Source organism: Hyperolius riggenbachi, chromosome 6 (genome assembly GCF_040937935.1).
Source record: "Hyperolius riggenbachi isolate aHypRig1 chromosome 6, aHypRig1.pri, whole genome shotgun sequence".
Taxonomy (NCBI): Eukaryota; Metazoa; Chordata; class Amphibia; order Anura; family Hyperoliidae; genus Hyperolius; species Hyperolius riggenbachi.
Window position 1 is genome coordinate 272,234,547 of NC_090651.1, and position 15,413 is coordinate 272,249,959.

The 15,413-nt window shown below is 44.6% G+C and overlaps 1 protein-coding gene across 1 annotated transcript; it reads right to left on the minus strand.

Annotated features, from left to right (window-relative positions):
* Positions 1–2,739: 2,739 nt before the first annotated feature.
* On the minus strand, positions 2,740–13,668 carry TRAPPC4 (trafficking protein particle complex subunit 4). Its single transcript, XM_068242805.1, has 5 exons — positions 13,212–13,668; positions 8,496–8,670; positions 6,459–6,562; positions 5,191–5,317; positions 2,740–2,858 (listed from the first exon to the last, which is right to left on the minus strand). The coding sequence occupies exons 1-5, from the start codon at positions 13,384–13,386 to the stop codon at positions 2,780–2,782; spliced, it is 660 nt and encodes a 219-aa protein (XP_068098906.1). The 5' UTR covers positions 13,387–13,668; the 3' UTR covers positions 2,740–2,779.
* Positions 13,669–15,413: the final 1,745 nt, after the last annotated feature.

The following is a 15,413-nucleotide window of genomic DNA, read 5'->3' on the forward strand; positions in this document are numbered from 1 at the left end:
TATATTTTCCTTTCAGAATAAAGGATTCCTCCTCTCTTATGAAAGTGACCAACGTAACAGCCCTGTCAATAGATTTATTTATAAATTTTTCAAACTCATGTACTTTCAGCAGTAACTTAGAACACTTCTCCAGGCAGCAATAACAATACTCCTCTCCCCCTGTGTATGAGCCATCATATCAGGAGGCCTTCATGCTCAGTTTAAAGGAGAATTCCAGGAAGTCTTATATAAAGAATCACCTTTGTTACGTTTTTGCAATTAATTTAGAATATCACTTATAGGGATATTGCTTTACAATACACTGAAAGACTGCAGTTTTTTTTCTGCACGTAAACTGCATTGTGTGCTGGGTTTAAATATTTTCAAGATTTTTTTTTTTTTTTAATTCTGCTGCTGTGTTAATATAATAAGCAGCTTTGCCTAGGCATAGCCTAGCTTTTCTTTCGCCTTTAAAACTGAGTAGGAAGAATTAACATGGAATTCAGGAGTTAGTCTGTCCAACAGAAAAACTCACTGCTTTGACACATTCAAACAGGCAGCTTAGCCAGCCAGACTGAGCACTGCAAATCTCTGCATCTAATATTTGATGGACTTGTTTTATTATTAATTATATTAATTTCACTTTTTAAAGCAACACTTTTTAGATCTATTTTTTAAACTTTAAAGCAATATGACGGGAAGGGTGTTTAGAGGGGCACTTTAATTACTGCCTGGAGTTCAGCTTTAAGTCATTCCACATTTGTCCTTTGAATAGTTCCAGCATAAAATGGAGAGCCTATAATGTAAGGCTCTCTATTACTGTACATAGTAGTAGTGAAGATGCACACTATTGAGTCAGGAGGTGTCTTGGCAGTCCTGAAACAAACAGGTAATCGAAGAAAGAAGCCAGCACCCTTTGACTGTCATGCAATATATGCTCTAAAAAAGTTGCGTTATGTGACAAAGAGCCTTAAAGGGATACTGTAGGGGGGGGGGGGGGGGGGGGGTCGGGGGAAAATGAGTTGAAGTCACCTGGGGCTTCTAATGGTCCCACGCAGACATCCTGTGCCCGTGCAGCCACTCACCGATGCTTCGGCCCCGCCTCTGGTTCACTATTGGAATTTCAGACTTTAACCACTTGAGGACCCACCCTTTACCCCCCCTTAAGGACCAGCGCTAGTTTGATTGATCTGTGCTGGGTGGGCTCTGCAGCCCCCAGCACAGATCAGGGTGCAGGCAGGGAGATCAGATTGCCCCCCTTTTTTCCCCCCTATGGGGATGATGTGCTGGGGGGGTCTGATCTCTGCTGCCTGCGAGTGGCTGGCGGGGGGGGCACCTCAAAGCCCCCCTCCGCGGCGAAATGCTCCCCCTCCCTCTCCTACCTGGCCCCCTTTGGTAAGCCGGGCTGCACAGGACGCTATCCGTCCTGTGCAGCCAGTGACAGGCTGTCTCCTGTCACATGGCGGCGATCCCCGGCCGCTGATTGGCCGGGGATCGCCGATCTGCCTTACGGCGCTGCTGCGCAGCAGCGCCGTACAAATGTAAACAAAGCGGATTATTTCCGCTTGTGTTTACATCTAGCCTGCGAGCCGCCATCGGCGGCCCGCAGGCTATTCACGGAGCCCCCCGCCGTGATTTGACAGGAAGCAGCCGCTCGCACGAGCGGCTGCTTCCTGATTAATTAGGCTGCAGCTGGCGACGCAGTACTGCGTCGCTGGTCCTGCAGCTGCCACTTTGCCGACGCACGTTATGAGTGTGCGGTCGGCAAGTGGTTAAAGCCTGAAAACCACTGCGCCTGCGTTGCCGTGTCCTCGCTTCCCCTGATGTCACCAGGAGAGCACGGCGCAGACACAGACCATACTTGGCTTGTGCAGTACGCTCCTGGTGCCATCAGCAGGAGCGAGGACACGGCAACGCAGGCACAGTGGTTTTCAGACTTTAAAGTCTGAAATTCCAGAAGAGAACCGGAGGCGGGGCCGGAGCATTGGGGAGTGGCTGCGCAGGCACAGGATGTCTGTGGGGGACCATTAGAAGCCCCAGGTAACTTCAATTCATTTTCCCCCGACCCCCTACAGTATCCCTTTAAAGGGAACCTAAAACTAAGGATATGGATTTTTCCTTTTAAAATAATACCAGTTGCCTGACTCTCCTGCTGATCCTGTGTCTAATACTTTTAGCCACAGCCCCTCAACAAGCATGCAGATCAGGTGCTCTGCCTGAAGTCAGACTGGATCAGCTGCATGCTTGTTTCAGGTGTGTGATTCAGCCACTATTGCAGCCAAAGAGATTAGCAGGGCTGCCAGGCAACTGGTATTGTTTAAAAGGAAACATCCATATCCCTCTCAGTTTAGGTTCCTTTTAATTACGATTAATGGCGCCTTATTTTCTTGCTCTCTATTATTGCTGTATGGATCAGCAGGTGGGAGGGTTAACTACTCACCTGCTTGCAGTTTATCAATGACAAACTTTGCCCCCTCCATCTGTAAGACCGACGTGGCCATGTTTCCTAAAGTCTTCCAAGGCTTTGTGGCCACCCCCACCTGCTTGTGGAGGTCCGCCCCCAACAGCAAGTGGGAGTGGCCACAAGCTTCAGAAGTCTTGCTTTGTCAAGTTGGGGAGACTGTTGATAAAGAGCAAGCAGGTGACTAACCCTCCCACCCGCCAATCCGTACAGCAGTAATTACCAGCCTTAAATTGCAGTCTCACTATTTTACACTGGATGTACTCTTTAAACATCGGACATAAATTACAAACTTTACATTATTTACAAGTAAGGCAGAATGTAATATACAGTAGAAGGCTAAGAGCTTGGTCCAAACGTTCCAGCTTTTTCAGATATTTCTAAAGCAGACTTCAGGTTCTGGTCAAAAAGTTCACACCTAAGAAACAAATAAGAAATAATTCAATGAAGCAAACTGTAAGGGGTAAAATTAAGTTTTGCATTTAAAGTTATACTGTAGCGAGAGGGATGTGAAGGCTGCTTATTTTACCTTTTAAACTATGTCAATTTCCTGGCTGTCCTGTATTTCCAATACCATCAGCCACTGAGCCAGAACATATATGAATGTCAGGTGCTGCAAATTTAAGTCTGGCCTTAATAGTGGCATGCTGGTTTCAGGTGTGTGATTTACACAGTACTGCAGTCAAAAAGATCAGCAGGACGGGCAGGCAATTACCAGGAAATAACTATGGCAGCCTCCATATCCTGCTCACTACAGTGTCCCATTAATCATCTTTTCAGTATATAATAAGAAAACCAATGACAACAGTAACTTCAAATACCCATATAAGAAAGGCAATTGTTCGTATTCACATATTTCACTAGCAGTGTAATGCTATGTAATCACGCTAGACTTTCTCAACTCAAACGCCTTATTTACACCCTACAACCTGGATTCCGCTATTCCCACTCCACAGAGACAGCACTCACTAAGGTCACCAACGATCTCATCCCAGCCAAATCGAACAAACACGGGCCAGCCCTCACCCCCTGGACCTCTCCTCTCCCTTGGACACTGTCAACCAGCCCCTCCTGCTCCAAACTCTACACCGAATCCGTATCCAGCACTCAGCCCTGACCTGGTTCTCTCTATGGCTGCTGCTTTAACAGATCCTTCTCCTTATCTACCTCCCTCACTCACTCTTGGACTCTGTCCTCAGCCCCCTAACTCTTCTTCCTCTATACCTCCTCCCTTGGCAAACTCATCTCCTCAACTGGCCCAAACTACCACCTCTACGCCTATAACATCCATATTTACTGCCACATCCCTGATCTCTCCCACCATGCTCTGGGTAAAATAAAAAATTATATTGGCAATCTATACACACATTTTATGCATACATATTAAATGCCCTATGATGCACTGCCTGCCTCGAAACACACTGGGAAGTGCGAGGTGGTGATGGGGAGATGCCAAGAAGGGATTTCTGGAGATCCATATGACGGAAGTTGATGTATTTTACATGCACATTTTGTAATTGGAACATGTGTAATTTTTTTTTTACCTTAACAATATGCGATGGAGGTGTTTTTTCAAGTTACTTAAAGGGAATCTAAACTGAGAAGCATATGGATTTTTCCTTTTAAAAGAATACCAGTTGCCTGACTCTACTGCTGATCCTGTGTCTCTAATACTTTTAGCCACAGCCCCTCAACAAGCATGCAGATCAGGTGCTCTGACTGAAGTCAGACTGGATTAGCTGCATGCTTGTTTCAGGTGTGTGATTCAGCCACTACTGCAGCTAAAGAGATCAGCAGGAGGCCAAGCAACTGGTATTGTTTAACAGGAAACATCCATATCCCTCTCAGTTTAGGTTCCTTTTAAGGTGGATGTTCGAGCAGAAGGGGAAACAGCAAGTACTTTCTGACCTGACAGTTGGCTACGCTGGTAACCAGAGGCAGTTTCCTATGGGGTTGACCAATCCAAAAGTAAGTGTGAATAAACAGAATGGAAAGAGCAAATGATTCAGGGATTGTAGGTGGCTGGTCATTGATTTTTTTCAGTAAGTTATATGTCAGCATTACACTGTGGTGAGCGCATTGCATGCACATGCTGATGAGGGGGTATGCACAGCTATTGTTTGGCACTTCAGCAATCAGGTGTGGTGCAGGATAACGGTTCATAATAGGCAGTATCGTACTTTTTTTTTTTTATTGTTTACATTTCTTAAAGAAATTCAAAAGCGAAAATAAGTGGCAAAGGTTTAATTCAGATCCTTGGTGGAAGACGCACCTCCTGTTACTTTTAGGCTAACGAACTGTGACCTGTGGATTACTGAAGTTGTGGACTGAGAGCATAAAGTGTTCGCCTACATGTTGACTGCCATAGTTACAGTCGGGATCAGTTCTAAGGACAGAACTGGAGGTGAACTGGTAAAAGTACAAAATTACTGCAAGTATTTTTGGGGGAAAATAAGATCCTCCATTTTGACAACTGTTGCTTTTATTGCCCTTAGTGTAACGGCTTTGTTGTGGGCCTGTGTTCCGAGTGCAAATGAAGATTGTTTAAAAGCAAATACTGTGCATCCCCTTCCCTTGTATTTGGATACGGAACCAACATTTACAGATTCTTCTCTATTCAGAATTAGAAAAAAGGTTTTGACTGGAGTTCTGCTCTAAGAACAGGACCAGGGGGCGGTACCGATGGCTTAAACTGCATTATGTGCTCAGTGAGGAAAAGCTCCAACAATTGAAATTTTTTTTTTATTTACCTAATGGGCATCTCCAGTGAGTAAAATGGATTCTTAAGGGCATAGTCAGAATAGAGTTCATATATTTTACGAAGCAAAGCATCTATTCCAGCCTGGCGTGGGTCTGACAACACCATGAATTTTATACCTGTAGATAAAGAACAAAAATGATAATTTACATTTACTAACATTTAGCCTTAGCATTTTAAATGGAATGTACAGTATTTGATGCAATTGCTTAAAGTAAACCTAAAGTGAAACAAAGATGGTCATAACTTACTTAGGGCTTCTTCCAGCCCCCTGCAGTTCTGCTGGTCTCTTGCAGTCACTCCGCTGTGCTCCATTCAGCCACTGTGCCCCTCTAAAAGCTGCATGTGCAACCCCGGGCCTCCTTCATTGTGCTCCCGTAGTGTTCAGGGCTTGTGCCGTTAGTAAGGATGCAATTGTGGATGCACCGATCGCTCCCTAAGCTCCCGAGGTGCGCAGCCGGGGCTGCAAATACACAGTAGCCTGTGACTGGATCGGCCGGCCAGTTTTCAGAAGGGCACTGCTGCTGAAGTTTGCCAACTTCTTTCACTTTAGGTACCATTTAATTAAATGAATGAAAAACAATAAAATTCTTTCTCCAGCCCTTGTGAGATTTGTGGCTTCCAGATATCCAAATACTTTTGGGCTGAGAATTTGTCTCAAGGATATCTGGATATCTGGAAGTCATAAATCATCAGTTACTCACATGGGCAGATAACATACTGGACTGGAGTAGGCAGTGATGAGCTGTGCAAAAGACTGCGGTTCTGGGAGAGCTACACACTGACACACAGGATTATAGAATGTGGATGACAGAGCTTTCTCTGCACTATGAAAGACTGCCATGGCAAAGTTTTCTAAAGGGGGTGGCGTGGTTGCAAGCGGAAGTGCGCACAGGCAGAGACAGGGGGTGACTTCTGAGAACATAAGGTACTCACAGTTGTTTTGTTAGAGGGATACACTTTGTATTTAAAGAGGCACAGATACATTAATGGTTTAGGTCAACTTTAAGGCCCTGTAAAATAATAGAATACACCGTACAGTCAAATGTGAGTACAAGGATCCCTTCTCTGATGCACTCTCCAAAACACGAGTGACAAACAATTTGGCCATAGCAGAATTTTGATGGATAGTTAAAAAAAAAAAAAAAAAAAAAAAAAACTAAACTGTGAACTTATACTTATTAACAGATTTCCAACACAAAAGCAAACTGGTCCAAGGGCAGAGGTTTATATGCTGCAGTCACTTCGGTGACCACTCACCGGTTAGAGTCTGATAACAGTGGAGTTTGAACGTGTCAGTTTCTAACATTTCAATGCCTGAACTTCCTGGCTCTGGAGAGAGTTGTGATCCAATAGCAAATAATCTGAAAATAAACAAAAATTGAAACATTGCTGCATATTAATTTTTTTCTAATGAAACGGTCTCTTAAAATAAAGCAGAATTCTAGGATTTGTAAACTGTACATTATGCAGTCTCCACCCCTCACGCAAGCAAACAACACTACCATACTGTAAGAAATATTGGCTTTATTTTCCAGTGACATCTGCAATGCCACAATTTAAATACTTACCTCCAGGTCCTTCAGAGGTTTCCTGTCCTTCTCCGACAGGCTGCTCCAGCGCTGAGAGTGAAGATCGGGGTCACAGTGCACTTGCGCAGTAGCACGGACCTGCTCTGGCTTCGGCAGATAAAGACGAGTCTGGATAGGTCTCTGAAACTGCACAGACGCAAATACCTTGCGCAGCAGCATGGACCAGATCAGACCCGGCTTTTATTGCTGAAGCCCCAGCAGGTCTGTGCTACTGCGTAGGCGCAAGTCTTTTGGGGCAAACAGCCTGGTGGAGGAGGACAGGGGGAAGCCACCTCTCCTGAGGCGAGTACCCATTTAGGGCAGTTTTACATCAACATTAAATGCTGTAACCATTACTGCAGCCCTTATCCCCTCATAACTGACTGCCCATCAGGATTTAACACACCTGGAAGTCAAAGACAAACCTCTTCCCATAAGGCACTGCAGGAGCCATGTCTCTTAGTCTAGGTTTACAATGGATGCACCAGTTGCTGACTTGATGTTTTGCCTATACAATATAATGGCAACACAGTGGTTGCAGTACACGATGCACTGCTGCATGCATTTTCAGCAGAGGGTCCATTGTCATTACCTTGAGAAATGAACAGAATCTGCCCGGCAACAGATCCGCTGGAGCAGCCACTGTAATCCAGTCCTAGCCAGGAATTCTGTAGTCAGTGTGATAACTACATTGAGATTGGAAGATAAAGCATTTCTACTAACATGAAACTATTAAAATTTAAACCCCTCAGGACTGATGGTTCCTCAAATACTGGTTGCGAAAGGCTGCACTTGCTGCAGGCTAATGTGCGTGGATGGTGGGTAGAAGCTGTACGCAAACAACTACGGCATTCGATTTGCACCAAGCAACACAAAGGAGGCAGCAGTGTGAAAAATATTAGATCAGGTCTCTGTGGAATCTAAAGAACTTTTATATGACTGGATAAACATGAATTCTTTGTTCTGTTGGTTCTTTTAACCTTCGCCTTGTCACCTTTCTATATCAAACATATGAAAACGTCTTGGATTAATAATCAAGATTATGGCTGATGTACGCAGATTTACCTACAGGCAGCCATTTACCAGTATAGCTGGTACAGCTACCTGCTGTCAAATTCACTGCCAACTAACACAACACTTGCTGGTGTTGTGCCATGGACAGTAACAGCATATTCGATGTATGATCTACTGTCACTGTCCCATTTGTCCTTGCCACTGGTGTCCAGGTTTCCACTAGGTGCATATTTGAGTGTTTTTGTTTGGCACACAAATTCAAATAGCAATGATATGATTCCCTATGGGCCTGTTTCCATTAGACACGTGCATGATCAATAACGTCAATGGGACTTCCTTCTTGAATGAAAACGTAAATAAAAAAATTCAGCGAACTTGCATAAGACAAATTACATGCGAATCACATGCATTTGGTGGAAAAGTACTGCAACGGACATCTCATAAATAGTATGCCATCTCTGACATGTCTGATTTCCGCTGTCCTGTAAAGTCGTTCAGGATGGGATTTTTCATTGCGTCAAAGCAACGAAAATGTCTGAATGGATCCTATACTTAACATTAGGATCTGTCAACATGTCCCTTCCTGGGAAACAGTATGTTTCTCCCTGTAGTGTGAACCTAGCCACATTGCTGAAAGGCTGTGATCTGATCTCACTGTAGTGACCGTAACAATAAACATTAAACACATGCAACAGTAAATGCAAACACTCACGAGTGAAACATGGAAGCCAACATTAGCTTCTCATTGGATGTAAGACGAGGCCGGCCAAAGCGGATGGAGAGAGGATAGTTGGCAGGGTTTGCCAGGAATTCCAGAACCTCCTTTCCCTCTGCTGTATATCTTCCATTCACATCAATGCCATTGATAGAGAGCACAGCATGTCCCACTAGAAGGAGATATACACAGGATATTAGGAAAACTATTAGGGCCCTTTTCCACTAGAGGCGATTGCAATATTGAATCGCAAATCGCTAGCGATTTTAAAATCACTAGGGTTTGATACACAACATAGGAATCGCAGTAGGTAATTTCCACTACCGCGATTCGTTTTTTACTAAAGCACGATCGTGCCATGGAGCGAATTTTGCTATGCAGTGCATTGCATAGCAAAATCACAATCGCAGGGAAAAATTAGGACTTTGCTGAATCACAATCGCTAGCGTTTAGCGCAAACTAACAATTGCTAGTGGAAAAGGGCCCTTACAGCTGAACACGGCAGAAATGTCAAGAAACCAAACAGAAAAAGGGAGCAAATGTAAAATCTAGAGTAGAATCCTTTAACGTAAACGTCAAGCGACCAGGCAAAGTAGTTTACTAAATCAGAAGTTTAACATCAGAAATCGTCAAACTCAAGCACATACAGGAGTAATTTTTTTTCTTTTCAATGCTTCAACAAGTGAGCTAGATCACATTGCACAGTGTGCAATATGCAGGGATCTGCATGCAATAGCTCACACATGAAACACAAGTCTCACTAGTTAATGCCGGTACAATACTGATAGTGTGGTTCTCTGTCCACATTTCTGTGCAGTCTGGATAATACTGCAGTGTTGTAGCCATGCACAAGCAAGTCACAGATGATAGGCAATTCCCTCAATAATCAAGCAGCAGCTTGCACAGGAAGCTTAGGTTTCACCAGTAGATGCAGCTTGCAGTTTTTAGCCAATACACCAACTGGTGGCCAGAATAGTGTATAGATACAGAGCAGGTAACACGTGCCTGCCTGCTAGTTTCCATCATGGCAATATGGACCAAAATCTGTGAGGTATGCTATGAAGAATTAAGGCAGTTTTGAAGACAAAAAGGGGTCCGAGTCAGTACTAGCAAGAAGTACCTAATAAAGTGACCAACAGAATATATAGATCTTCCTGTCATATCTCTTTTGGTACATTTATTAGCACAGCAGTAGCAGTAGTAATCACGAACCTCAAAAATGCCAACTGCTGCAACAATAACTCCAAAACCATCTAACAATTAATACAGCAGTCTCCCCCCCCACACACACACACACAAAATGCAGCAAATGTTACTATGGATATCAGAAAATTTCTGAAAACATCACCCCTCCACATATGAAATGCAGCAAACATTACCCCAGATATGAAATGCAACATACATGAAAAGCAGGAAAAATTGCCACTGCCACATGAGACGCAGCAAACATTACCCCACTGCGTATGAAATGCAGCAAATATTACATCCCAAACATGAAATACAGAGTGTAAACCTCTGTGATTGTTATACTAAGTATGGATAGATGCCAGGTGGAGTGTCTCATCACAATTTTGTATTCGGCGAGTCTGAAGTACTTTCGAAACTGCGGCCAACCTGCACCTACGTAGCTGCAGCCCACCCCCAGCTCAGCAGCCACCTATTAGGCCATAAAGTAAAGGTTTGGGCTTTGTTCACACTACTGAAGGGGACTTATTCAACTGGGAGGTGGACTTTTATAAGTTTATTAGGTCCATTAAGTTGAAAATGACTTTTAGTGATGGACCTTCAGTACAGAAAGGTATTTTCTTTAACCTCCCTGGCGGTATGTTCGGGGTAAGCCGCGCAGGAGGTTTTCTCAGGCCCTGCTGGGCCGGTTTACTTTTTTTTTGCTACACGCAGCTAGCACTTTGCTAGCTGCGTCAGTACACCGATCGCCGCCGCCCTGCGCTCGATCACCACGCCCCCCCCCCCCCCCAATGCGCTGCCTGGCCAATCAGTGCCAGGCAGCGCTGAGGTGTGGTTCGGGACTCCCAATGACGTCACGATGTCGCTGACGTCATCCCGCCCCATCGCCATGGCGACGGGGAAGCCCTTTAGGAAATCCCGTTCTTTGAACGGGATTCCCTGATCGGAGATCGCCGAAGGCGATCGAAGCGGGCGGGGGGATGCCGCTGAGCAGCGGCTATCATGTAGCGAGCCCTGGGCTCGCTACAGGATTTAAAAAAAAAGAAAAAAAAACGCTGCGCTGCCTCCTGGCGGAATTTATTAGACCGCCAGGAGGGTTAAAAAGAGTGATTGGATTCCTGATCTATCAAACAGCTCAGTGGATATGTTTGAGGGTGCTGTCTTGCATGAAGTAAGGGCCCTTTGGGATCGTTGTGATCAGAAAAAAAAGGTTAAAAGTATGTAACATATTGTCGGTGTTGGAAAGCGAAGCTCTAAGGAGCTTACAATCTAATGAGGATATAATCATTGTCAAGGCTGATAAGGGGGGTGCTACTGTGGTTATGGACAGGTCAGAGTATACACAAGAAGCATTTCGTCTGTGAGGGCCACTACAGAAAACGTGATTATGACCCCACCAGGGAAATAAAAAAGAAGGTGGATATGCTGATAAGCCAGGGGGTGGAGGATGGACTCCTTGATGACCAGACTGCGGCGTATTTGGTGACGGAAAATCCGCAGATACCAATTTTTTATGCCTAAAGTGCATAAGAATTTGGAGAATCCTCCAGGTCGGCCCATTGTGTCTGGTCTTGGGTCTGTCCTCTACCCTCTGGCAAAATATGTTGACAACACATTGCAGGAGTTGGTGACGAATATTGAGACCTGTCCGGTTGACACAAAAGATTTGCTCGGTAGATTGGAGGGTGTAGGGCAGGTGTCCGGAGATTTCATGCTGTGCACACTGGATGTTCAGAGCCTTTTCACCTCAATTCCCCATGAGGAGGGAAAGCGTCGGATTGAAGAAAGGTTGCTGGAAACAGCACTTTCTAATGACAAAATCTTTTTTTTTTGCTTGATGCGCTTGAGATTATTTTGCGTTCTACATCAGTGTCAAGGCACGAGCATGGGTTCTCCGGTGGCCCCGTCCTTTGCAAATTTGTTCCTTGCTGACTTAGAGAAGGACATGTTCATTAACAATGTGAAATACAAGAAACATATTGTGCGTTTTTTTCAGTTTATCGACGACATCCTCATCCTTTGGGATGGCCCAAAGGATGTGTTTTAAATAATGGTGGAGGAGGCAAACTTATCTCACCCAACCATCAAGTTCACGGCGGAATATTCAAAGGAAGTTATTAATTACCTGGATGTCACCATCTTTGTTGAGGATGGCCGGTTATATACGAAACTTTTTCAGAAACCTACGGAGCGCAATAATTTATTGCGCACCGACAGTTTCCATGCAGCGACAGTGAAAAAAGGTATCCCTAAGGGACAGTTTCTTAGGGCGCATCGGATCTCCTCGAGGATCGGGGATTACGATGAGGCAGCTGAGAGACTCATCAAAAAAGTGACGGAGAAAGGCTATGATGAAGGTGTCCTTCGACGAGTCAGTGAGGAAGTACGGGCTGTAGACAGGAATAGTCTTATGTTACCAAAAGTAAAGCAGGGCTCTAGCAGAATCCCCTTTGTTTGTGACTTTGCTTTTTTGTCTGGGCGGATCCGTTCTGTGGTGCGGAGCTACTGGCCGATCCTTGGACAGGATCCCGAGTTCGGGAAACTGTTTGGGGATCTGCCGGTGTATGCCTACCGGAGGGGGAGAACCATACGCAGTTGGGTCAGTAAAACTGATATACAGGATCTTCTCAAAAAATTAGCATATTGTGATAAAGTTCATTATTTTCTGTAATGTTCTGATAAACATTAGACTTTCATATATTTTAGATTCAAATACACACAACTGAAGTAGTTCAAGCCTTTTATTGTTTTAATATTGATGATTTTGGCATACAGCTCATGAAAACCCAAATTTCCTATCTCAAAAAATTAGCATATTTCATCCGACCAATAAAAGAAAAGTGTTTTTAAAACAAAAAAATTCAACCTTCAAATAATTATGTTCAGTTATGCACTCAATACTTGGTCGGGAATCCTTTTGCAGAAATGACTGCTTCAATGCAGCGTGGCATGGAGGCAATCATCAGCCTGTGGCACTGCTCAGGTGTTATGGAGGCCCAGGATGCTTCGATAGCAGCCTTAAGCTCATCCAGAGTGTTGGGTCTTGCGTCTCTCAACTTTCTCTTCACAATATCCCACAGATTCTCTATGGGGTTCAGGTCAGGAGAGTTGGCAGGCCAATTGAGCATAGTAATACCATGGTCAGTAAACCATTTACCAGTGGTTTTGGCACTGTGAGTAGGTGCCAGGTTATGCTGAAAAATTAAATCTTCATCTCCATAAAGCTTTTCAGCAGATGGAAGCTTGAAGTGCTCCAAAATCTCCTGATAGCTAGCTGCATTGACCCTGCCCTTGATAAAACACAGTGGACCAACACCAGCAACTGACATGGCACCCCAGACCATCACTGACTGTGGGTACTTGACACTGGACATCAGGCATTTCCTGTCACCACACACAGCCATCCTGCTGGCATGATTGGCCCATTCCTGTCACCACACACAACCATCCTGGCATTGGCCCATTCATGTCACCACACACAGCCATCCTGGCATTGGCCCATTCCTGTCACCACCATAGGTCTCTCACCTCTAATGCCGTCCCTCTGACCAAATGAAATCTGCACCCGCTCGTCATGCACTTTCAGCACAAAATCCATCGGAAAACTGAAGGTCTTCTCTGTCTCGGCACGGGGATTCTGATTATCCAGCTGATAAATAAGACCACCCGCCTTATTAACAACATAAACGCTGAAGATCGCCATGTTTCCAGCTTCCGACCCTCACCGGTCACGTGACCACCCCGAAGAGATTTCTGGGGAATGTAGTTTTGCAGGGAAACTAGGTGTGATGCGGCTGCTACTAGTGTTGGCACATCATCATCACTGCTGCAGCATGTCCTCCATTCACACATCAGGGGCTGCGGGTAAAAAAACGGAGTGGGCTCAGAAGTCAGGACTTTCCTACACCATAAATCTGTAATTACTGAGAGATTTCCGTTCTCGGCGTGTTCCTCCGTCCTGTGTAGAGCTTACAGCAGGGGGTGCCTAGGTACCTCGGACACTGCAATTACTTTAGGTGTGCTTTGCTCCCCCCCCCCCCCCCCCCAAGTCCAGATATTGCGGTGAGACGTCACACACAGGGGTCACGGTGTGGTGAAAATGTTTGCTATTTTATCAGATTGCGCAACAAGCTGCAATTATTTATAAATGCAACCTAATCGAATCCTATTCTCACACAGAGCCCTCCCTCAGTACCTATGCTGGGAATACACAGCTTGATTCTAATTCATTTAGATGGCTCTATAGATGATTTCCAACACGTCCGATCTCCCCTCCGATCAATTCTGCGCTCGATTCTGCATTGAGGACAATTGAAAAAGATAAGAAAAACGAGCGTAATGCTGGATCCACACGGTGCGTTCGCGCACTCGATTTCCCGCTCGATTCCCGTCGATTCGTTTATTTCCAACATGTCCGATTTGGATTTCGATGGATCGTTAGGTTGATTCGCATGCAAAGTATGGCAAATCGACCTAACGATCCATCGAAATCCAAATCGGACATGTTGGAAATAAACGAATCGACGGGAATCGAGCGGGAAATCGAGTGTGTGAACGCACCGTGTGGATCCAGCATAAGATAAGACAATCACCCGCAGTATCGAGCTGCAAAAATGATTGGGCGCAGAATCGAGCCCTGTATTCCCAGCATTAGGCCTCTTTTCCATGGACTGTTTAGTTGTGTGCTCAGCAAGCAGTTACCAGGCTGCAGTGAGCAGTTACCAGGCTGCAGCAAGCAGTTGTCAGGCCTAGTGCACACCAAAAACCGCTAGTAGATCCGCAAAACGCTAGCGTTTTTTTCCTCTAATGAAGAGTTTTGCTAGCGTTTTGTGTAGTGTTTTTTACTTAAAGTGAAGCGTTTTTGGTATCGTTTTTGTGTAGCAGATTACAGATATTGTTACAGTAAAGCTGTTACTGAACAGCTACAGTAACAAAACCGCCTGGAAAACCGCTCTGATCTGGCGTTTTATCAAGCGTTTTGCGTTTTTCCTATACTTAACATTGGAGGCAGAAACGCCTCAGAAATCCAAAAAATGCTGCAGCCCGAGAGTTTGTGTTTTAGCTAAAACCGACCCGCTCTGGTGTGCACCAGCCCATTGAAATACATTACCGAAGCTTTTCCTCAGCAGCAAGCTTTCCTAAAAACGCAACCGAACCGCTCTGGTGTGCACTAGGCCTCAGAGTTTGTGAGGCATTTCACTGCCTATCAGCAGTCCGTGGAAAGGAGGCCTAAAGGTGGCCACTAACGGTCCAATTTCTAGCGAAAAATTGTTTGAGCGATCAGAAATTCTGATTGGAATTAAAATCGTTCACTACACCATCAATGAACCAATCTTTGCTACCTATCTATCACAACCAAAAAGAAAATCCAAATTTTGGTTAGACAAAAATTCAGTTGAAATATTGTTTCTATAATCATTTGTAATCGATTTTGCCCATCAATAGAGATTTATTATATATTATTATATTTACAACCAATCCAATCAGAAATTCTGATTGCTCGAAATTGGACTGTTAGTGGCTATTTTAACCACCATCCCCTCCGATGCCTAACCCTAACTACCTATGCCTAAGGGTCCTTTTCCACTAGGAATCGCAATCACAATTGCTCAACGCTAGCGATTGCGTTTTGTCACTAATTTTTTAACCAATCGCAATTTTGCATACACAATGCACTTAATCGCAGTAAAAATCACGAACATGATCGCATTTTGGCCAAAATTAAATCGC